At 50.2% G+C, this 24,972-nt stretch overlaps 1 protein-coding gene across 1 annotated transcript in view; it reads right to left on the reverse strand.

Annotated features, from left to right (window-relative positions):
* Positions 1-1,947: 1,947 nt before the first annotated feature.
* LIPC (lipase C, hepatic type) overlaps positions 1,948-24,972 on the reverse strand; it is a 115,572-nt gene continuing 92,547 nt past the window's right edge. The window contains exons 6-10 of the mRNA XM_023751591.1: positions 23,238-23,471; positions 20,594-20,839; positions 9,605-9,722; positions 7,491-7,709; positions 1,948-2,308 (exon numbers count right to left, since the gene is read on the reverse strand). Coding sequence (XP_023607359.1) covers positions 2,197-2,308; positions 7,491-7,709; positions 9,605-9,722; positions 20,594-20,839; positions 23,238-23,471 — 929 coding nt within the window. The 3' untranslated portion in view covers positions 1,948-2,196. The remainder of the gene's footprint in view (positions 2,309-7,490; positions 7,710-9,604; positions 9,723-20,593; positions 20,840-23,237; positions 23,472-24,972) is intronic.

Consider the following 24,972-nt stretch of genomic DNA (forward strand, 5'->3'; position numbering starts at 1 on the left):
TTTGTGCAAATGCACAAGCCTGTGAGTGCTTCTTTAAATGTTGTACCCTGAATGCCTCCTGGCCTTCCTCCAGAGTCAGTCCTGTGCGTATAGCTTTGGCTCATCTTTTTCACTGCTGTTTAATATTCCGTAAGTAAGCATATGCCACAGTTCACTTGTGCATTGTACTAGTGGATATTGGGGCTGTTTCTGGTTGTGGCGATTTCACGGACAATACCATGGATAACACCAAGCCTTACATATGCTATGTTTTCTCCTATACACACAAACCGTTTCACTTAAGCGAAGCATTTACAGCTTCTCTTTGGCATATCTGAATTGTCAGCTTCACTACCCTTGTGCTTTGGGGACATTATTATTAAGTAAAAGAAGGGTTACAAGCACTGGGATACCTGATAGTGGAGCTGATGTCTGAGACAGCTGCTAAGTGACTGATGGGTGGGGAGTGTAGACAGCATGGAGGTGCTGGACAAAGGGACGCTTCACACCCCATAGGAGCAGGACAATTCGAGATTTAGTCACGTTCCCCAGAACAGCTCACGATTTAGAACTCATGAATTGCTTATTTCTGGAATTTTCTATGTCATATTTTTGGACCGTGGTTGACCAAGGTTAACAGAAACTGGGAAAATGAAACCGAGGTGAGGGGATGGGGATGGGGGATGGGTACTGTATTTCAAATCTGTTCTGGATACTTAATGGTCAAACATGCCAATCCAATGCAAACATGATTTTATTGTAAATCTAGTATTTTAGACACAATGGGAAATATTGTTCATTTTAATACCTATCCTTTCTAGACGCACACACACTTCACCTAAAAGTGTGAACAGATACGTTTGCAGGCAACAGCAGCGTTCAGGACACAATCCAACACGGACGCAGCTGTTTTTCCTCTCCCTTTCCCCATACCCTTTAGCTTAGTGGGTCTTCCAGGGGAAATAAAAGTGAATCATGCAAAATAACTTACACTGATTTACAGGCAGACGCGTCTTCAGGACTCTTGTGCTCACCAGCCCTGGTTTACCTGCCCCTGCGAAGAGCATGTGACCTAGGAGCTGGGAAGAGCTGGGCCCATGCAGATGTCAGGTCAGGTGGTGAAACGTGCATCGCGTGCTCCTTCTCTCCGAATTACTTGAAACACACACCCACGTGGTTACCACACCTAGTATGTCCTTCACATGCTCTGCGATGGAATTTGCTGTTCAAACATCGTTATTTCATTTATTGGACAGTTTGAGGTTTGATACCTCTTTGAGATATTCCAAGTCTTCCATTACCTTTTTAAAAATTAATTATTATTATTATTATTATTTAATCCTCACTCAAGAATATTTTTCCATTGATTTTTAGAGAGAGTAGAAGGGAGAGGGAGAGACAGAGAGAAACACCGATGTGGCAGAGACACATTGCGCCATGGAAGGGTTACAGATTGACCAGAATTGAACCTGGACCCTTCAGTCCCCAGGCTGATGCTCTAGCCACTGACCCAAACCAGCTAGAGCTCCATTACCTTTTTTTTTTTTTAAAAAAAATGTTCTTATTTATTTATTTATTTATTTTTTTAGAGAGAGAGATAGGGCGAGGGAGAGAGGAACATCAATTGGCTGCCTCCCTCGTGACCTCCACTGGGGATCAAGCCCACAACCTGGGCATGTGCCCTGACCAGGAATCAACCAGCGGCCCCCTGGTGCAGGGAGCAATGCTCAATCAACTGAGCCACACCCACCGGGCTCCATTACCTTCTGCTGTGCGCATTGTAAAACAGGAAAACTGGGACAATTGGCGATTATTTCCCTTTATTGAAGCGCCAGTTATGTAATAAAGAAGTACTTTTCCAGCATGGTTCAAAAACTGATCAGAATAAACTAGCAAAGAATTATGGAAAATTTGACTTAATTGGAAAAGACATTTTAAATTAGGACAAGAGATCTAAAATAGGTTTTACATTTGTACTTATTTGCATATATTACCATTTAATCAGAGATAAAATTGGGAAATATTTGGGTACGCTAATATTTGAATAAAGTTACATAATATAGTTATTAAAAGCTTAGTTTATAATAGTGAAATGTATTCTCCCTTTAAGTCTAAACTTTATGCAAGATTCTTTTATATAGCTGGTTTCCAAATAAGTCAACCATACCAGATAAGGAATAAGATCATTTATTCTTTACACTGGGTCTTTATTAAAACTCATCTGTTCTTTCGCTTCATTTTTTTCGAGTTTACATCACATCTCACAAAGGTTTTCTCCTGGGTTGGGTGAAGCTGTAGGTCTTCCATGCTTTCTGAGCAAAATACCATTCTGAACAGAAAACATAAAGCAAAGACAGCATAAGTTTTAGATGGAGCTTATTGAAGTGTTTCATCTTTTGTTAAATACTCAATTGATATAACACATGCTATGTTTTTTTTTAAAAAACAAACAAACTGGATTCTTATGTTTGCAAATATTTTCATAACTTCAGAGAAAAGCAAAACCCAAGTCAGTGACCACATCCGTCAGGCTCTGCTCTGGGCTGATTTCAGATCTATAGAAACGCAAAGTCCTAGGGGCAGTCCTCCTTTGTTCTCCCTGTAACCGCTCATCAAAGATTTGAGGGTAACTACTGTTCCTTTCACCAAATCGACATCGTCCTGGCTCCTGGGCAAACACTCGCAGCTCCTTCAACTGTTCTGCTCAGACAGGCTTCTCTCCAGCCTGCCTTCTTTGGACCCGCTCCAATTTGTCAATGCTGGTCTTAAAGGTCCCTGGGCATGAGGCCACTGTCACCAGCCCCTGCCTGGCTGTCGTGTAGGCCCTGCCCCTTCCTCTCATTGGTGCAGACGCTCCAGACAAAGAGGCCGTCACTAATGCTTTGGGCCTCTTTTGGAGACCAGCTAGCGGCCAGTCTGCTTTGACCCACAGCTTGGCCTGAGATGCTATTTTGTGCTACCCGCTCCAGTGGTCACTGAGAATTCTAGTTCATGGCTTTTTTTTCTTTGAATTGCATCTGAGGTCAAGTCTTGACTCATAAACTTTTAACATTAAAGTAGTATATAAGCTACAAATACTACATGGTATCGCTTATATGCAAAATCTAAAAAAAAAAAAATCAAATTCATAGAAAAAGTGGAGAAGAGCGGTTCCGAGGGCGCTGGGAGAGGGGGACCAGGGAGCAGCTGGTATAAACTTTCAGCTACAGAGTGAAGAAGGTCTGATGATCTCATGTGAAACATGGTGACTATAGTGGGTAACACTACATGGTATCAATGAAATTTGCTAACAGAGTAAACGTCACTGTTCTCAAAACAATGAAAATGATAAATATGTGAGGTGATGGAAGTGTTAATTAACTAGATGGGGCAATCCTTTCACAGTGTATTTGCACAGCGTGGGGCAAAAGAAGGTTTATAGTTGTAATACACATAAATAAGGCTAGAATAAACTCTGTTTTGCACAACTTTGAACCTCCTTTTGCCCCACCCTGTATATCAAATCACAATGATGTACTTTAAATACCTTAGCAATTTTGTTAAATATACTTCAATGAAGCTGAAATGAAAGTGGTACGAGTCATCTATAAATGCATTCTTGAAAAATTCAAGTAGTAAAGAATATAGTCAAATATTAAAGACCCTTTTCTCCATCACCCTTCACCAATGCCACTTCCCTCTCCTCTTCATGGTTTGGTTTCTGTCTTCCTAGGACATTTACACACATCCTGATGTTCATATGCAAACATAAGGGTTTTCTGTAGGTATTTTTCTGAAAATTTTCCTTGTCACCAAATAATGTACTTGGAGACCAGTCATATTTGTACATAGAAATCTCTTTCCTTCCTTTCCACCTGCTGCATGGATTCCATGGTACACACAGAGCCTTTTTCCTATTGATGGAGAGATATTGAGATTTTCCCAATGGTTTACTATTTTCAAATAGTGCTGCAACAAACATTTTGTACACATACATCCTTTGTGGACATACTTAGTATTTCTCCAGGACAGACACCTGGAAGTAAAGTTCTGTGTCATGCCATATTCTCGGCCATATATGTTATGCGTACGGACATTTTTGATAACGCGAGCTCCATGAGACCAAGGGCGTCGTCTCCTCTGTTCACTGCTGTATATCTGGGGCCCACAGCAGTGCCTGGCATAAGGCAGGTGCTCGCCACGTCAGTTGCTGAGTCAGGTGCTGCAGACGCTCTGTAATTTCACTCCCACTATGAGGAGGAGAAAGCCCATTGCTCCACACCTTTACCTTCTCTGCATGCTAGCTCCTCTAATTCCCGCCCAACTGATGGTTGGCCAGAGACACTCTCACTGCTTTTTGTTTTGAATTATATGATTATCGTGGAAGTGCAATATCTCATTACGGTTAGCCTATTGCTTTTTATGTCCTGTAGGGCTAATGTTTTCTGTCCTTTCTCCTCACCCCACGACAGGCCCTCTTGTCCCTGACCTTGTGCCTGTGGGAGAGAAGAATCAGTCCCGGAGTCACAGAGCAGGTGACATAATCAACTTCCCCCTCCCTCCTGCCCCGCCTTGCCGTCAGCAGAGAGATTGAGAGTATGAGGTTAAGCGTTTGCATCCTGGCTCTGGGATTTGGGTTTGTTGGAGGTAATTAAACGTTAGTAATTGTTATTAGTCTCATGAGATACATAATATAATTCCCATTTATTATTAAAGAGCCGAGCCTCAGAGAGGTGCAGTTGTTCTCAGAATTATTCTACATATTTATTCTACAGAGGTGGTAAGCAGTGAAGTCAAAATGAGAGTTTAGGCCTGACTGATGCCGGGGCCACCAGACCCTGCTCACCTAGTGCCTGGCTCCCTGCCTCTCTCTAGGAACACCTCCTGCCCCCCCAAAGCCTGCTGCAGCTCAGCCCCCCAGCACCAACCTGAACTTGCTTCTTAAACTTCCTAGGCCACGCAGTCCCAGGCCCTGGCCAGCAGCATCAGCAGCGCCAGGGACTTGTTAGAGAAGCAGAATCTCATTCCTCCCCCCAGCCCGTACCCCTAGACCTACTGAAGCAGAACTGCATTTTAACAGGATTCCCAGATGACCCGTGTGGACATTGAGGCTGGAGAAGCTCTGAGATGGAGCACATTATTACTAAAATTAACGCATCTTGTTTTCATTTATGCCAACAGCCAACACTCAGATTTTTTTGGTCTCCCTCCATGACGTGTGGTATGTGGAGACACAGAGCAGGCGCCGAGTGCTTCCTGATGGAAAACTCTAGGTCCCATAGCCCTTCCCCTCGTTCCAGCATGTGCCTCCTACAGCCACGAAGAAGGGCTTGGCGTGCGTGTGTTAATGTCCAGCACTGCACTCCGCTCGGTTCCACTGAGGAGAGTCAGATTAGTGGGGCCAAGAGTAACGGAGGAAGGACCTGCTGGGAACAGTGTACGGGCAACATGGGCAATGGCTCCAGCAAACCTGAGTGGGAACTGGGCTTGGACAATTACTAGCAAAGTCCCCAAGCTGTGTAGCTTCTGTGAGCCCAAGGTTCCAGGTCTGTGCAGCCAACACTACCCGCTTCAGAGGGTGGTTGGGAAGATTCCATGAGATGACTGCCCTGGAGCACTCGGTTCCAGGCCTGCCTGCTGTAGGAGCTCCGTAAGTGCCGTTCCCTCCCCTCCCCTCTTTCCTTCTTGTATGTACGTATGTATGTATGTATGCATGCATGTATGTATTGACTGTTCAGAGCACAGAGAAAGGAGTACAGAGAGATTGAGAGAGAGGGAGAGAGAGATATGGCTTTGTTGTTTCACTTACTATGCACTCATTGGTTGATTCTTGTATGTGCCCTGACCGAGAATTGAACCCACAACCTTGACATATAGGGACGATGCTCTAACCAACTGAGCTACCCGGCCGGTGCCTCCTCTTTCTTTCTTGAGAGCTGTGCAGTTCAGCACCAGCGGAGAAGGTAGCGCTGTCTTTCTTACAACCTTTCAGGCCAAGTTATGGGACTGTCCTGGGGAGCAGCCACCGCCCTGGAGGGATCACTCTCTAGCTGGGAGCACGTGGGAGGGGTGGCGCTCAGAGCTGATGGAAAGGGCCAAAAACTCAGGCAAGAACAGCTAAGCGTAGAAGAGGAGAAGCAGTTTAATTTTCCAAATTGACCATGTGGAGAAGTCTGTTGGCAGACTGCAGAGTGAGCTCTTCCTGATAGCCAGGACCTTGTATCCCAGGAAGAGAGGCCCTCAGAGTGGGGCTGTGGAGGGGCCTCAGACGGCATACATCTGCCCTGGCCCCCTTCAAAACCCCCACCTCCCACCCCCAGCAGAGAAACCTGGCGTGTAGTTTAGGAGTGAGAAGCCTGCTGTTTTCTGTCCCTCCTGGGACAAGCCAAAGAGAGAAATGAGCTTCCAACAAAAAAGTGGGAGAGGAGAGGCCAGTGTCCTGAACACGGCGGGGAAGAGACAGGAAAAGGTCTGGGAGGACAGAATTCTCCTTTCGTGGAGACCTGCAAACAAGTGTGGTTGCCATGGCAAAACGTGTTGGGCATCTCTTTGCTCTGCTGGAGTAGCAGCTGGACAACCCTTTCTTTCCTTTATTCCCCATCCCCTCCCTAACCCCTCATTGTCCTCGAGCACCTTGGGGCCAAGGGAGAAGCTAAATCACGCAGAGCAGGTTTCTTAAAGGCAACCCATGGGTCCACGTCAGAAGGTCTCAGTAACGAACGTGTGTCCGGCTCCCTTCTCAGACCACAGTGAGTCAGAAGCTCTGCGGGTGGGGCTGGGCATGATGCATATTTAATACGCTTCCCCGTGATTCTCTGGCGCTCTGAGATTTGAAACGCACCACCACAGAGCAGGATGTTAAGATTGTGATCTGTTACGAGCATTCCTCCGAGGAAGCAACGAAAAAGAAATGTCGAATCTGGGGCCTTGCCACCCAAAGTGTGGTCCCTGGCCAAGCAACACTGACATCACCCCATGATGCATCCACAGGCTGGGATCTGAGAAGTGTTGGGCTAGCGAGGGGGTTCTCAGGCTCCGGAGGCAGGCGGCTATTGAACCCAGGCCGTGGAAGAGGCTAGCCCGGGGCTCGGAAGACCCAGGTGCAGATCCCGGTCCTTCCACCTGTGGCTGGACATTTCACCTTTCTCAGTGTCTATCCTCCATTATTAGGACATAATAATGCCCACCTCATAGGATAAATGCAAGTATCCTATCTAATAAAAGGCTAATATGCAAATTGTCCCCTCGACCAGGAGTTCAACCAGGAGTTCAACCAGGGGGCGGGGCCTGCCTGCCAACTGCCCACAGCCCCTCCCCCTGACCAGTCCTGCCCCCGATTGGCCCCCCACACCCCGATTGGGAGTGGGCCAGCTGGCCAACTGCCCACAGCCCTCCCCCCAGGCCAGCCTAGACTGATTGGCCCCAGTCAGGGCAGGCCGGCCAGACCCCACCCGTGCATGAATTCATGCACCAGGCCTCTAGTGACATTATAAAAGTGCTTACTAGATGTCAGGAGTTGAACGAGCACTCACCTTTTCTGGGTCTCTCCTGCTTTGACTCGGATGTTCTTTAGAACGAGGCCTGAGTAGAGGGGCCCTCTGCCCCACGGGATGATGGTCTGGACTGTGTTCCAGACATTGGCCCACACGGCGCTGTTTTCCCACTTGAATTTGATTTTGAGCAGCTCACCAATATCCGAATCCAAGGTGATAAGAAAGGAATAGGTCTTGTTACTAGTAATTCCTTCGCCCCTTGAAGATACAAAGGAAACCAGACATGGTCAGTGTATTTGTAACAGCAAAGTGATGCTTAGATACATTCAGGATGTGCGGTATCATCTCACACCTGTCAGAATGGCTATCATCAACAAATCAACAAACAACAAGTGTTGGAGAGGATGTGGAGAAAAAGGAACCCTTCTGCACTGCTGGTGGGAATGCAGACTGGTGCAGCCACTGTGGAGAACAGTATGGAGTTTCCTCAAAAAACTAAAAATGGAACTCCCATTTGACCCAGTGATTCCACTTCTAGGAATATATCCCAAGAAGCCAGAAACACCAGTCAGAAAGGATATATGCACCCCTATGTTCATAGCAGCGCAATTCACCATAGCTAAGATTTGGAAACAGTTTAAGTGCCCATCAGCAGATGAGTGGATTAAAAAACTGTGGTACATCTACACAATGGAATACTATGCTGCGGTAAAAAAGAAGGAATTATTGCCATTTGCAACAGCATGGATGGAACTGGAGAGCATTATGCTAAATGAAATAAGCCAGTCAGAGAAAGATAATTACCACATGATATCACTCAATTGTGGAATATAGAGAACAACATAGACTGAGGAACAGGGACAGATCGAAAGACTGAGAAACAGCGATCAAGCTATCAATCCCCAGAGGGAAAGTAGGGGAGGGAGGGGGTAAGGGAGAGAGATCAACCAAAGGACTTGTATGCATGCATATAAGCCAAACCAATGGACACGGACAACAGGGGGATGAGAGCAGGTGTGTGTGTGTGTGTTGGGGGGGGGGGGTCGGAGAGGTTGGGGGTTAATGGGAAATGAGGACACATTTGTAATACCTTAACCAATAAAGAAATTTAAAAAAAAGGATGCACCAATTTAGAGCAAGATTTAAACGCATATCTACGGGCATCATAAGTATCAGTTTCATGCCCAACATTGAGAGCACCCAGATGCCCTTTCCACTCTTTAGAACAAGCCCCGCCCCCCAGGGAGAGGTTTGGGTAATGCAGGGTAACGTGGGATTTAGGGAGACAGCGGATGGAGAGTTTCCTTGCAGGGCTGCTCATCTAGCTGTTCCTGCCGGATGTTACAGGGACTCTTTAGGAATGCCTCCACCCGCTACACTGGGAGAAGCCTCCGGACAGGGTCCTCTCTACCTCCAGGGCGAGCACCGGCACATGCTTCTCGAATGACTGAAGCAGTGTGAGACCAGAAATCAATCCCTGGGGGCAATTTTCAGAAGCTGAGGACCTTCCCTGAGCGAGTGAAGGGCTAGTGTCACTTCCCAAGAAGAGCCCACACTGCGAGTCGAGATGCTGAGAAAAAGCAGCTCATGGGCCTTTCCTGGCCGGTGAAGCTGGGAGCCTCTGAGGGAGGCGTGAGGCTTGTGCTGCGAGCAGGTGTGTAGCAGGACGAGGGACAGATGGGAAGGGCTGGCAGTGCAGGCGGATTGGCATGGGAAATTGGTGCCAAGTTGAATGATACCAGTTTTATTTCTGGGCTACTTGTCAGAAGTCACTGGAAAGGCAGGCACCCGGGGCCTTCCGGTGGACACCTGCTCTGGCCTCACCACTCCTCCCTGCCCCGTCTGCTTCCCGCACTGAGCGCAGGGGCTGGGCCCCGCTGGTCTCCTCTCTGCTCAGCCCACATGGCATGGGCCGGTCGCATACACAGGTAGCACCAACGTAAAGCAAATGGTGGGACTGGGAGAGGCCAGGGAGGGATGACAGGGCGTTGGGCTTGGGTGGATGTCTCATCTGCTAGGGTGTTTGGGGCAGTCCTATGGACTGAGAAAAGCAGGTTGTATCTGGCCTGACCCTTGAGAAGTCCAGAGTCCATCTAGTCCCTGCGAGAAAACTCAGCTGCCATCACCATAGATGGGCTGCTCCTCGTACTCACAGAGTGATGGGGATTTTCTGTATTTCGAGATCTGTTCCCAGGAGTGACATGGTAAACGTTGGTTCCACTGGCTTCTCAATTTGGTTGAGGAACTGGATCTTGAACTGATAATGATAAACTGGGAGCGGGGCAGGGGGAGGAGAGGGAGAGAGAAAGAGAATTTAATCAGAAAAAAATTAAATTTAAAATGCTGAGGGAAAAGTCTGGATGAGTACATACCTCTTCCCCCCTCCCCCATAATTCTATTCACAGGTGATAGAATTATGAATGCCTTTTATTTTCTTTTTCTTTCTCTGTATTTCCTAAATGTCTTGAGAAGACTTCTATTGTGTTTGTAAATTAATAATAAGCATTATCCAACAAAAGGAGGTAGAACAGGAGTACAGTATATCTGGCATCGTCCCACCTTCTGGTTGCGATTCTGTTGGACTACCCCATGTATTTAGTAGGGGTCCCCTTTCATAGATCAAAGAGTATATGCCTTTTGGGCACCGACAAAGGCAAGAGGACACACTGCATGTTTACGTTTGCCTGTTTGATGGGGTCAGTGTTGGGGTGAGGCAGAATTCTAGCTGAGACATATGCCTCAGTGACCACAGACCCATATTCTGGGGCGGTTCCTGGGAACTAGTTCTGGGGGGTTCAATGAGCACATTTTCCAATGGAAATAGATAACTCGAGTTCTAGGACTTGGCCCCAAAAGTTTTCTATCAGAGCAAATGTCCAGAATGTCCTTCTACTGGGTTGTTTGGAAGAGAAAATGTACTTTATTCTTTTTTACCTAAATACAGTCTATATTTCATTAACAAAAAAACACATTGCTTACTAGTAGGCAGGTGTTGTTACATATTTCACATTGCATCATCTCATTAACTTGTCATCACAACTCTATGAGGTAGGTAGTGTAATTATTATCTTCATTTTATAAATCAGAAAACCAGGGCTCAGGAGGCGAAGTGACTAGCTCAAGGTCACACAGCAGCTTCTGTGCTCTTAGGAACCATCGCCAAGGTTCCTGAGATGGCCTTGGCTTTGCCTGCATTGTTATACCAACCAGCTATGAGGCTGTTTTCAAAATTCCCCTACCTCATTCCAAATAGGCTGATGGCTGCTCAGACTTCTTTTCCTTGTTGTGCCCATATTCTATAAGTACCTGCAGCGTTTTATTTTTATTTATTTATTTAAAATATATTTTATTGATTTTTTACAGAGAGGAAGGGAGAGGGACAGAGAGTTAGAAACATCGATTAGCTGCCTCCTGCACAAGGGGATGTGCCTGCAACCAAGGTACATGCCCTTGACCGGAATCGAACCCTGGACCCTTCAGTCCCCAGGCTGACGCTCTATCCACTGAGTCAAACCGATCAGGGCCCTGCAGCGCTTTACTGGTAGCTCCAAGATTGCAAACAGGCTTAATGTGGCACGATAATTTGATTGAAAGGACTGCCTAGAGCCCTAAGTTGAAATGGGTTCTGAGACCATGTCCAGGCTCTTGAGAAGACAAGCGTCTGTCTTGGACAAAGGATAGGGGATTTATGGTATGTTTGCTGCGTACTTGCCTTTCCTGTTGTAGATACTGACTAGTCCACTAGTCCTGACACAGTGCCTTGCACGTAGTAGGTGCTTACTTAACATTTGTGGGATGAATGACCTGATAGTTCAATTGGGAGTATCAGGATATGTAGTAACATTTAACAAGATGGAAAATCACCTCTAGAATTCAAGGCCTGAGTTTCAAGCTTTGTTATACGAGAATTCCTACTGGGAAGCAGAGATCCTAGAGCTAGCCATGTGGCCATCCATTTCGTGTACCCAGCATGTGGAAATTCATCATCCTCATGAATCATTCTACTAACTCCTGAAAGGCGCATTTCCACCGGAGGTTGGTAGCTGCACACAAACCTAGCAGCTGTGGCTAATGGAGTGTTGCCAACATCCCAGCTGCAGGGTGTGCCTGTATTGCTGGGTTTCTGGGTTATTTATACAAACCTACCCTTTGGCACAAACTGACCTTCCCATTGGGCTTTGCGGTGGATTTACTCCAGCGACCTGTACATCATAGGTGCTTAAATCCTCCAGCCCAGAACAAAGTAGTTTGATACTCTCAGGACTAGAGGACTGTGGGTGAGAAGTAAGATAAGGACTGTGGGTCAAGTCCCAGGAAGGGTCCCCAAACCTTTGGGTGGTGGTGGTGAAGACAGGGACTCTGTCCTATGATCCCAGAAGCCTCTGGAGAGGTCTTACACTATTTAAGGTCTGTCTAGGGAACTCTGTTACAAGAGAATAGTGTTATTGGTTGAACTAAGGCCAGAAGGAAAGGTCTTCCCCAAGATACTGGCCATAGGCATGGGTCCAGGACGTGGGGATGACGGGGACAGCATGAGGTGGGAGGACTGAACTCGGGGCAACGTCCTAGTGAGGAGGCGGAGCATCTTCCAGAGTACCCAAGGACACCACTAGCAACCAATGTTTACCTAGTTTACTATGTATTCATCAGAAGTCTCCTGGTGCTCAGCCCAGTGCTAAAAGCTGTCAGAGGTAAACAAGTGAGGGTGCAACTGGCAGTATGCATGACAATAATGTGGGCTAATATTTATTTTAACTGCCAAATGTTTTGCATCTATTATCCCATTTAATTCTTATATCATGATCTTTTAGAGCAGGGCTAACTGAAGCACTGAGAGGGTACAGGTAGTAAGTAGTGTAGCTGGGATGTATCTGGCTCCAGAATTAAACTAGTAAAATATTTAAACCGGAGACCAATAGCTTTATGTACCCTAGGGAAAAAGTTGAAGTGTGGAAAGAAGATTTAAGTTTAAAAATGTCATAACAGAATTATCTAATTAAAAATAAACCAGAAGCGCCCTAAATATCCAGGAGTAGAGGAATGACTATGGACTCTTAGTGACAATTATGGTAACTACCATTTAGCTCTTTACTGTGTCCCAGACACGGAGCTAATGATTGCACCTAAATAAATATTTCATTTCTCTCTGCAACAACTTTGTAAGATGCCGACTTCGTTCTCCCTCCAGCATCATCGTACAAACAGAGAAGCCGAAGGTAAGGAACTTGCCTGTTGTCGTGCGGGAAGAGCTGGTAAGCTGCAATTAGACGCGAGTCTGCTGATTCCAAGCTCATGTTCCCAGCCATGTGATTTACTCTTATGAGCTCATTAAAAGATACTTTTGGAATGATTTCAATGCTTACAAAAGAGGGGGTGGGGGGACCCAAACAACAACCAGGCTATTAAACTGCACATGTAACATGAGACTGACTCTAAAACAGAATGCACAGGAGAGGCAGCCACAAAACGGTTAAGAGTGCTTATCTCTGGAGAGGGTAGAGTGATTTCTCATCTCTGCTTTTTTACAAGTTCCGCCTTTTCTGCAATAAGCATGTATTCTTTCAGGATCTCGTTGGAAAAAGAAAAGCTTTAAAAAGTATTAAGAAAGAAAGCAAGGGAGTTAGCAGCTGGGAGGGCTTGCGTGCCTGTGTCACCCCCGGCCTCATGGGCACCAGAGTCCCTGTCTTATCTCCCGAGGCCGTCTTGGTTATATTAATGTTGTGTCTCCACAGGGCACAGCACACACCAGGCATGGAAGGACTGCTAGGGCCCTTTGTGTGAAAACAAGGCAATAAAGACCTACAGGTGAATAGAACTAATGAGAAAATAGCTCCTATTGGTTGAGATCTACTATGCATTCAGCTAGGTACTAGTGTTTTACATACGTTGTTTTTGTCCTCATAACAAGACCAAATAAGGACAACATGCTGGTTAGACAGCGTGTTCTACGCCGACCCTTGCTGTCTCCATTCACCCTCTGCCCGCTCTGAACCCCAGGTGTGACCCCACAGCCTACACTGCCCAGGCTGCCTTGCAGGATGGTTTGTGGTTGAGACTGACCTCTTGGGAGGCATCAGCAGGAGAGCAGAGAGAGGTCAGGCTGTTTTTCTAGTTTCTTCCTGCTCTGGAGCCTGACAGCACAGTAACTGCACCCCACTCCTCCCCAGCTCCCATTCCCCTGGGCTATTCCCACCCCTCGCTCTTCCTGGCCTGTCGTCAGATTAGGGGTGCAGTGACACCCTACGTTGGTTGCTTTAATATTGCCTGCCAAGGGTAAGGAGTCCTGCATGCTCTTTTTTTGGTGACTCAGGCCAGTGGAGTCCTCTTTTCTGCTGAAACCCAGACAGATAGGCTGTCAGTGATCCTGGAGAATCAGAGAAGGAGGCAGAGGCTTGGAGAGCAGTCCAAGGTCCCCCCGATGGTAGGAGGTGGAGCAGAATTTGAACCCAGGTGTCTGTCTGATTCCCAAGACCCTTCCTACAGTCTCCTGGGGCTCTGGCTCCCTAAGCTGGATCTGCCCTTTGAACACAAGGGCAGACACTCAGCCCCTGAAGGAAAGCTGTGGTCAACACCTGCTCGGTGAAGCCACCGAGACCAAATGACTGCCGCTCTCACCGTGGGCATCCATCCTGGGCTGTCGCTGCTGGGATCCCTCCCACCTGTCCCGGAATGTTCGCCCGAGCGGGGATGAATGCTCCCTGTCTCTGTGCTGGAGATGGGTTTTTGTCTTCCTTTGTTCTTAAATTGCCAGTTGGAGGAGATTGATTTCCGTGTCTTAGACGCCATGGCTCCCTGATTCTGGGGCAGGTGCTTGTGTAAAACCCAGGTCCGCTGAGAAGACTGCGAAGGTCCCTGTAGCTCTCGCATCCTCGGAATGAGAAGCATCTGTCCCTCCTCCTCATCCCACGGGGTCTCCCTGGGGTGGGAGCGTTGCAGAAAGTCAGGACCTGCCGTGTGTGTAAGCTGTAGGGGCCGAGTGAGCTCACAGATGTGTGGACCGCGAGGAGGGACAGAGGCGAGGGAGCGAGGGCCCCTCGTGTCCATGGGAGCCCGCTCGCCGGCAGACAGGGACTCCCGCGTCCCCTGCACAAGGAAAGTCACTTTTTTGGAGAAGTCTTGACATTCATATTTTTAAAAAAGAAAGGGCCTTTCATACTGAGAACTTATGTAGTATTTATTCTTATTTTGAATTTTTCTATGTGTTTTTCTTGGGAAAAAAGAAAAGACAACTTGTCTATCATCCCCACGCCTCCTTCCAGAGCAATGGTGTGTTAAGAAGATTAAGGGAAAAAGCGTGAGTAATTTTGCTCACTTTATGACATGTTTAATAAGGGTTTTAAAGAGTGATGCAGGGAAAATGCTTTTGACCCTGTGAGTGCAAGGAGGCCAGCCAGCACACACACTCCTCAGGGCAGCAGGACAGACTATTTCAGGTCTGAAAGGTGAAAACCAGGAAATAGTCCAAGAACCCCAATTGAGATCATGCAAACTCCCCCTGCGGCAGGGACGCCGGCCCCTGAAGAGCCTCCTCACCAGCCCTCTGGGTTCAGACACCCTGGGCTCTCACCCGTGTGAACCCACTGGTGCCACTTCAAACAGCTTAGAGTGGTTTCCACAGGCAGCACGGGGAGCATCAGGCTGTGAAATTGATGGAGAGAGAACATTTTTCTTCTTTTCGTTTTTGGGCTCATGGAAGACATGATCCTGAAGCGTTAGGTACTGGCTCTGGGAGACAGCAGGACTCCCTTTGCAAACATCAAAGCGGCCTGCTTTCCCGTGTATCGATTTTCTCCGGTGGAGATGGGAGGTGGATCTCCTGCTTTCCTGCAGCACCGAGGGCTTGCTCCTCCATCTGAAGTGCCTCCAACCCAAGAGGGAGGCTGATGATCATGGGACGGAGAGGCCCACGGGTGGTGTTGTGCAGAAGGCCACCACGTGAGGCGGCCAGCCCTTGTGGGGGCGCTGGCGGAATGAACCCGGAGCAGGCTCGAAGGAGGAAGAAAAGGAGCGAGTGGTGGCGTTATCGTGTGTGTGTGTGTGTGTGTGTGTGTGTATGCGCACGTGTGCCTAAGTTGGTGACTACATTGGGCTTAACTGTAACCCCCATTTAAGTGATACCCGATGTCACAAGATTGGATGCTTGTTCCTTCTGTGGGTAGTTGCTCTTGTGCTGGGTAAGAGGATAGGGGAGTGTGTGTGTGTGTGTGTGTGAGTGTGTGTGAGTGTGTGTGTGTGTGAGTGTGTGTGTGTGAGTGTGTGTGTGAGTGTGTGTGTGTGTGTGAGTGTGTGTGTGTGTGTGTGTGAGTGTGTGTGAGTGTGTGTGTGTGTGTGTGAGTGTGTGTGTGTGTGAGTGTGTGTGAGTGTGTGTGTGTGAGTGTGTAGGAATGTTGTGTCATGTGTATGTGTGTGGTTGGTGTCCTGCTGCCCACTGTCTGTCCGTGGTGTTTCATGGGCATGTCCTCACCTAGGCTGCAGTTCAGCTCATCACCTACCACTACGTGCTGGGGAGCTCTCACAGCCGCTCGGAAGGAAGCTCAGTTTCCTCCTTTAAAAGGGTGCTGTGCTCCCTCACGGGGTGGTTGTGGATGTGACGGCATGTGTAGAAATGCCTGCTTCTAGAAGGTATTAACCCAGCGACACCTGTTCCTGTCCCACATGCTGGACTGACCAGGCACGGGTCTGAGCCCCACCCATCGGTGCCAGTTTTAGTGGTTCACCCCATTCACACAATCACTTCGTGGCCCGCAGAGGTTTTGTCATTGGGTCAAGGTCATATATGTGGTTGGCAGCAAAACCCAATTCTGGACACTCCTTGTCCTAAACCCCAGCCTGCACTCTCTCTCCTGTCTGTGCTGCTTCCTCCGAGCTCTGCCTGGAAATCAGTGAACACCTTCCAAAGAGGTAGCCGGGAAAAGCCAAAGACACAGACTCCCCCATCACAGCTGGTCATCTCGCCAACCAGGAGAGGAGTGCTTTGCCAGCTGCAGCAGCAGTGCAAGCAAGTTCCCACGCTCCCACGGGGTCCCAGTGTAGGAAGGGGGGGGGAGGGGGAGAGAGGGGGGGGGAGAGAGAGAGAGAGAGAGGAAGAGACTGGAAGAGAGACATGGAGAGGGGGTGGGGTGGGGGGGAAGAGAGGGAAAGGGAAGGAAAGAGGGAAGGGAGTGAAAGAGAGGGAGAGATAGGAAGAGAGAGATGGAGCAAGAGATTGGGGGAGGTGTGTGGGGTGAAAGGGGCAAGGGCAGTGAGATCAGAGGCCTAGGGTCAAACCCTGCCATGTGCTACTCACAATGATATGCTTTGGGAAGATTTAACTTCTTTGAAACTCAATTTATTTATTGGAAAAGTCATCAATCACCGTCCCCACCCACCTGTCTCTGCCTGTCACCTAGCTCTTGGTCGGTCGCTCTGGGTCATCGTGAGGACTAAAGAATAAACGAGGTCACTTGTGCCGCACATACACATCCCGCGTGGAGCCTGGACAGGGCGCCTCTGAGTGCCACTCCCTCCCCTCCGCGCTCTGCCTCATCTGACTGCCGCCAGGACTAATTAGATACAAGGAGGATTTCCTCAACTCGGATTTGCTTCCCTCCCTTTCTCTTAAAAAACTGGCTCCAAGCTGGTAAAGATTCCTCCTGAAAGAGTGAGAAGGGAAGTGGGCGACACATTGCCTCCTTCCACTCAGCTCCTGTTCCCCAGTTCCCTGCCACGCTGTCCTCTCCCAGTGTTTCCCGCGTTCTGGCAGAGGGCTGGACGGTTGCAGAAAATAGATCCTTTGATGGTTGTGTTGAAATATTTTGGGACCCAGAGGAACGAGGGCCTAGTCATCCTCTGTGCAGCTACAGCCAGGAGGTGATTTGTATCTTGCCCAGCCAGACCCCGCACTAAAATGTATAGTGCAATTAGATGTCCTGGAAGAATGCGGGTTGTGGGTTCTCTGTAACCGGGGCTGGGCAAGTCTGTTCTTTCACAGATTGGTACCCACTCATCAGATGCTGGAGGCGGCCAGCGAAACAGGCTTTGGGGGCCTGAGTCAGAGCTGATGGTGGCCACGGTGGGTGGGGAAGGGTGCAGCTCTGGTGGCTTGGCTTACAGGCTTCCTGCCAGCACCGGCCATAACTGTGGCGATGGGATCTATGTCTGTGCTCGCTGCTCCGGCCACCACGCACTTGAGCACTGGAAGGGTGTCAAGGGTGATGGAGGAATTACGTTTTTTATTTAATTTAATGTAAATAGTTTAAATAGCCACGTGTGGTTGCCGGCTGCCATATTGCATGACAGCATTACACAGACTGCAGCACCCGGTGAGCAGCTGCTCCCACACAGGCGGAGTCTCACCCGCGTGGGATTCCCAATAAGGGGTTTAGGACTTGGCCCACCGGAAGGACTGAGGCAGAACTGGGGAGGGTTTGGAGGGCCCGAGGAGGTAGGGGGCCAAGCAGCCACAGTGTATCATTGGAAGCTCGGTCAGGGGCTGGGGGTTTGGCTTCTACCAGCTTCAGGCAGCCCTGCCTCCAGGATCACCGGCCCTGTAGGTCCGATTCTCATCCATATGGGCAGTGGGTAATAAAGAGACCCGAGTGTGGTCTCCAGGGCCCTCCTGGCCTGTCTTCCTGGGACAGCAGTGAGCACATGCCGCGTGGCGGGGTTTGGTCTCCCCCTGTCCCTCTGAGGCAGGGACTCTGCCTGCCTGGCTCGAGGAATGTTCGAAGAAGAAATGAGTAAGTGATCACATCAGTTTGGGTAGCTGCTGTGTGAGTACTGCTGCCCCCATGCGATTCTTGGGCCTCCTTAAAGGGAAGGGAGCTCACACCGCAGCCTGGGGTGGTCAGGCACGCGGGACCTTGGGGAAGGGAAGAGCTCGGCCTGGCTGTGCGGCTGCTCTTTCTTCCCCTCGCCCTTCTGTGGACACTCCTCTCCCTCCCCCACCTCCAGGCCTCAAGCAGATCTCCTAGGACTGGGCCAAGCTCCTCACGTCACACGCACAGCCCAGCCCTGGAAGCAGAAAATGACCCTACTTTCCAGCTGATCGCAAGAAGAAAGCAGCGCCCCCCCTCTCCTGCCTGGGTCACCCCCACAGGCAGACCAGGGCAGGTTGCTGGGGTGACGACAATCACTCAGCAGTTGTTGGGAGGTCTGGGTCTGAATGCTGGCGCTGCCAAGGATCCACTGGGTGATCCTGGGCAAATGATTCCCCCATTTGGGCCTCGGTTTCCCTGTCTGTGAAATTGGCGGGTTGAACAGTCCCTCAAAATGCTAGCACTCCGGGATTAAAGTAGAGCCAGTGAACGGTGATGATCAGAGAGGCTTAATTACTCCGGGTGGCTTTGCTGTGTAAAAGATGAGCTGGTTTATGGGGCGCAGGTACAGTGTTTGGACAGGTTCAAGCCTCGGACTAATGAAAGGACAGGGTCCTCTCATTGCCACGTGCAAGTCCCAGCTGGAGGTCAGGGCCCTCCCAGCACAATCATACCAACGGCTGTGGTTGTGAGCTTGAACCTATGGTCCGAACACGTGGCCCCACGTGCCTTGTGGTAGAGTTCAGGTGCATATAGTTGAGTGAGGTTGGAACTCACGAGAATGCTGTAAACAACGTGACCACGCCCCTACTTTGCCTCGTGGCATCTGCTATAAAATAAAGACACGGCTTGTGGGTGCTGGCGCTGTCTCCTCATCAGGGAGCAGCGTCCCACCGAGACCCAGCTATTATTCTCTTGTCTGTCTTTCCTTAATTCTTTCACCCCCCCCCCCCACTCGGTTTACCTTTGGCCGCAACACTGGTTAATCCAAACGGATGTCTCACTGGCGCCCTGTGGCCTGTGGCGGGGGAGCTCCCGGAAACAGGAGGCCTTCCGCGTTCCCTCCCCTGCTCCCAGGTACAGGCCTCTCCACCCACGAGGCATAGGCAGCAGGGGGGACCCTCTGCCCTCAGGTGGGAAAGATCCTGTCCTCACCCAAGTACTCTCAGAAGCTACCACCCACCCACGGTGGATTTCTGTGGTTCCTAGGCTGGCTTGGCCCAGGGAAGGGAAATCTAACTGGAGGGCACAAGTCCAGATAAACAGAGGAATCCTGCGCCTAGAAAATAAGTGGCCGGGAGCTTGAACTTGGGAGCCTGGGAGTGAAAAGGAGGTCTGGACTGGGAGCCGATGTGCCTGGTGCTAGGCCTCCCTCCAGGCTGTGGGCAGATTGCCCCATCAGGGTTTTGCTCTCCTTTTAAAAGGGGACATAGCAACAAGCCTGGCCAACTTGCTTGGCTGATGTGGGAGCCACAAGGAATCCATGGCTGCATCTCATGTTTTGCATAAGATGCTGTGCAAATGCAAAATGATGTGATGATGCATTCACCTTCTGCAGGAGCAAATATTTGCATGGAAGCAATCAAACAACACAACCACAGCCCCCCCCACCCCCCTCCCCCGGACCCCCCAGCGCAGGCGAGCATGAGCTAACTCACTCACGAGCTGGTTTAAGGATTAGGCAGAAATGTGAATGGCAACAGATGTCGCCTGGCTTCCCTCCAGGAAAATGTAGGCTTCATTGGAGTATTTCTCTGCTGGCTTCAGCCCAAGCCGTGGCCACAGCCCTTTCTCTGACCTCCCGTTCAACCCAGGGAAGGGCAGGGGCTTGGTTTCTGCCCGAGGTGAGGGTCTGACTGGGAAAAACATTGGCAGCTGAAATTCATCTTGGCAAGGCCTTGACAGGGCCATGATCTCCTGTAACATCAGCTAATTCAAACTTTTGGGGAAAAGAGGAGCCACAAATGTAGCCTGGAGCTGTATTTCCCCTGGGGGCCAGGAGCAGAGGAAAGCACAGGGTCCTAGCCAGGATTTGGAGACACCACCCGGTCCCTGTAACAACGAGACCTTCAGGGCACCCTGGCAATGGGTGAAGCGAGGCCAACCCTCGGGTAACGGGCCTGGAGCACCAGCACGGATTGTTCCAGAAAGAATTCAGGCTTTTCTGTTAGCACTTGGCAGCACGGTGGCCACATTCTTGGCAGGAGCGAGGCCTTGTCAATGTCACTGCGTGGAATCTATGCAGTTTCAGAAACACTAAAACAGAACCGGAAGCCATCCCAGGAAAGGACTTGGGGGAACTTCTGGGCCCTCAGGTAGCGCGAAGGCTGCAGGGCCCGCACTCACCTTTGAACGGGGCCTGGGCTCGCGTCACCAGGAAGAGCTGCTTGCTCTTCTTGCTCTGCCCGCCCTGGCGGACGTGGTAGCCCAGCGTGTTGCAGCGGCCCTTCTTGCAGTCCAGGCACAGGCCCTGGCTGAAGCTGTCCATGCCGCTGCACAGGTAGGCCGTGCTCTGCAGGTTGGGGTGCTCCAAGGAGTCGATGAAGAGGTGCACCGACCGCTCGTGGGCGCATTTTATGGTCTGGGTGAAGGCTGGAACACAGGGCAAGAGGGACGTTAGCCACCTTTAATCCAACGCCCCTTCAGGGCAGAGGAGCAGCACGTGAGGACGGGGAGGGGGTGCTGCTGAGGTCGACCCGCTGACAGTGGTGCATGTCTTAAGTGGCCGAAAACGTCAGAAAGAGGAGATCTCTCTCAGCCGCTTAGTTACGGCCTGGTCCCCGGCACCCCGCGACCACAGCGTGCTACGTACGGTAGGTGTTTTGAAAGGAACTCCAAGTCACTAAGAAAATATCAGGTTTTCTAAGCAAGCAGGACAGTGTAATTCCACTGGAAACATTTCTTTCTAAAGTGGTTGAAAACGCACATGCTGATGCCTCGGTGGTGAGTTGGCCGGGAAAGGCTGTGGGGGACGCCGCTGCTCTTACTAAAGCAGCGGTTCTCAACCTGTGGGTCGCGACCCCTTTGGCGGTCGAACGACCCTTTCACAGGGGTCGCCGAAGACCATCCTGCATGTCAGATATTTACATTATGATTCATAACAGTAGCAGCATTACAGTTATGAAGTAGCAACAAAAATAATTTTATGGTTGGGTCACAACATGAGGAACTGTATTTAAAGGGCCAGAAGGTTGAGAACCACTGTTAACTAAAGGGAGGGAAACGAGGGCTGGGTGTGCTAGTGGCTCACAAAGGGTCTTTGAGAGCCCAGGCCTCTGACGGTCTCCCTTCTGCCCCGAAACAGCCATTGCGTCCCTGGGTAACTGGCCTGGGACACCAGCTGGGGGATGGGCTTCCAGAGAACACAGCCCAGGGACCAGGTCCTCACGGCCCTAACCGCTCCAGCAAGCTTAGGAGGTTTCGCTACCTTTTGTTTTCTTCCCCTGAAGTCTCCAAATCTTAACCTCATCTTTAGTAAATGATGCTCCAAGAGTGTTGAGGAGCCACCACCAGGCATGGGAAGTACCTAATGGGAAGGCGGAGCACAGGGAACTTTGCCCCCGCTCATCCACTCCCTGCATCTTCACACAGTTCCTGCCTCTACTCCTGCATCTGCACGCAGCTCCTCGAGGCAGCTGTTACCAGTGAAGACACTCAGCAACTCCCTCGAGCTCACCTGGCCTCACCCAGGCGGTGAGGATGGTAAAGCAGCGATCAACTTCCCCTCTGCCCAGCGATGGTGGTGAGAACCACCCAGAATGGGATCACTTTCCAACACAAGGATGAAGAACACGGAGAAGAACCACGCCGAGGATAGGCAAGCTAAGTAAATGGACTCGGCCCCATCACTTTGGAGTTTAGCACACAAGGGCCAATAGCACTCATTGGTCAGGGAGGCATGTCCTGGGCTGCTAGCTACTAAGCGCCATCCTGAAGGTCTGTGCTGAACTCCGGGAGGTGTGGGCCTGGGAGGAGGGCTGGGTGGACAGGCAGCGTGGAGGGGCGATGACTCCAGGGGGATGTAAGGAACGGCAGGGGAAGTGCCCAGAAGGCTCTCTCAGGCGTGGGCGGCTGGAAGGCCGGGCGTCCGGCCAAGATGAGATAATGTCGAATGTAAAGGTCCTCCTGATATGGGAGAGGTGGTGGTGGTGACGCACTCACAGAGAGCGTGTTCTCAGCGGGTGTCGGATGATCGGGGTGAGACAGTGGTGTGCGGCGGTGGGCGTCGCCAGCTGGCTTTCAGTGAGCTGGCATGCTTTAATTAGGATAATATTTAGTAATAACGAGAAATTTGAAATGTTTATGGAAAGTGGTATTTGCTGTCAGTTTTGTGTTTTGATCCTGTGCCTGTTATCAATGTACCTGTTAATGTTTGGATTTGAGAGAGACGTGAGCTCACAACCCAGATGACGGCACAGTTGGTGCTCGCCCTGAGCTACGGGAAGTCATGAGGAGGTATTTAGAGCTGAACTTCGAACGGGAAGAATCTCAGTCTGTCCGGGAGGACCGGCTGATGAAACCTCACCGGGAGGGAGGAGGATTCCCACTCTGTGAGACCAGGGATCAAGAAGTCCCGTCTATTGTGTGGATCCTCATGGGAGCCAGGACAGTGGAAGCCGCCTGAGCGAGGAAGGGTCTGGAGAAGGTAGAATAGCCACAGGCATCAGGACTCCACTTTGAGAAGGACCACTACCCCAGGAGAGACTTTGCACCGCGTGGGGGTCAGGGTGGGGATTCCTGGCGGTGCCCTCAGCTCATCCTCAGAGCTTGGGCTCCAAGGACCCCTGTCTGAAAAGAGGAGGGGCTGCTGGGGGAACTCACTGCCACAAGCCCCCCTCTGAACGGACTTGGTGAGCACACACCCGGGGCCCCCCATCCTTGCCAAATGCTTCCCAGAATCCACACAGTGGGTGGATTCCACTGGATCCAGAGGCCCTGTGTGAGCGCGGGGAGTGCAGGCCAGTGCTCTTGGCCGCGTCTCCTTCCTCACCATTTAGGCCGTGCTTGGTGATGTGCTTGTAGAGATCTAGGAAGTGGCAGCCAGGCTGGAAGGAGCCCCCGTTGGGGTAGAAGTCATAGTGTGCGACGGGCTCCTTGATGCCCACACTCAGGCCCATGTGCTCCCGGGTGAAGGTGTGGATGGCGTCCACAAAATTGGCGTCATCTGGTGAAAGACGGTCGTTGGGGGAAGCTCCTTCAAACATGGGGCCGGCGGCGTCCAACCCTGACGGAGAGCAAGGGCAAGGTTCAGTGGCACCAGGGAAGGAGAGGGGAAGTGCTCTTTTCAGTTTTTTCACGTTGTTACACATTCATGAGTAGCAGGAAGAAGAAAATCCCTGAGCCTAATCTTTCTCTAGGAAATCTTGCCACAACCTTTGCGCAGTAAAACCCCAGTACTTCGTGGCGCTGAAAATTGAACACAGGCTGCGCATTATCTGTGGGGAAAAGCGGCTTGCAGGAGCTATGTAGTGATGGAGATCAGGTTATGAGGGAATGCTTGATTTATTTAAGCAAATCAGTTTTAAGTGCCTCTCAAGCTACTTTCAGGAGCATCTGTTTGCATACAAAAAACCCACTGTGCTCCTGGTAAGTAGCTCTTGCCTACCCATCGAACACGGATTTATTTGCCAGCATGTCGTCAATAATTTTCCCAAACAAGCTGGCTTTTCTCCTACACTCATGTCATCTCATTGGACTGTCCCGCTCAGCCTCGGGACATCACGTTCCCTGGTGAGAATACTGTGAGCAGATAGGACTGCCCAAGCTCTGGGCCTCCAGGGCCGGCTGTGTTTGCCTGAGGCGAGTGGCAGCTCCTGGCTGAGCCCAGGTGGGGAGCATTTATGCACGCAAGGTTTTGTTCTCCTTCCTTCACCTTCTCTGGAGGGCCCTGTGATGTCCCACAGGAGCCCTGGCTTTCATCCCTGCCGGGGGCGAAGGAGCGGGCAGGGGGCCTGGGCGTGCCTGTTCTCCGGCACTGTGCAGTCACACACAGAACGTCTGGGTGATTTATATTCCCGTCTCCATCAGGCTGACTGCAAGATATCAACAGGGGAATCAGCTGCCTCTGACGTGTGGGCCTGGCTAATAAGGCCCAGAATGAAGTGGGTCCTAGGCTTGATGTGGCCTCTGGGGTTCTGGCTCAGCCTTTAGGTCCGGTTCCTGTGGAGGGAGGGTCTGCTCACACCCCGGCTACTGAGTGTTACATCACAGCTGTGGGGGCACAATGATTGGTTTGGGGACCAGGCCTCCCAGTCACCAGCAAGATGGAAAAAAAAAAAAAAGGATTCTCATAACGACCGATTTACTTCGTTTACATGTCTGCCATTATTCCTATCTTTTTTCAAATTAAATTAAATGTCTTTTATGAAGTAATGATAACGGTAGGTAGTAGTTGCTAAAAATGTTCTTACTTGATAAAATGAAAGGTCATAGCAATGCTACTCATCTTACATTTCCTTTGGATCGTTTTAGCCTGTGAATGTGGGTTTAGCCTGCTCGGTCTTGAAGGATGAGTAGGAGTTTGAGGTAGACTACGGCTGGGTGGATGAGTGGCAGTAAGCTACTCCCGGCAAAGGGAACAGTGCATGCAAAGGCCCGGAAGCACAGGAGGCCACGGCGTGTTTGTAAAGGGGAGAAAAGCATGGTGCTCTGGCAGCCTAGAATCACCGGAAGGGAACTGCCCGAGGAGACCCTGGGGCTCGGGGACACGGCACTGAGAAGGCCTT

Source organism: Myotis lucifugus, unplaced genomic scaffold (genome assembly GCF_000147115.1).
Source record: "Myotis lucifugus unplaced genomic scaffold, Myoluc2.0 scaffold_23, whole genome shotgun sequence".
Taxonomy (NCBI): Eukaryota; Metazoa; Chordata; class Mammalia; order Chiroptera; family Vespertilionidae; genus Myotis; species Myotis lucifugus.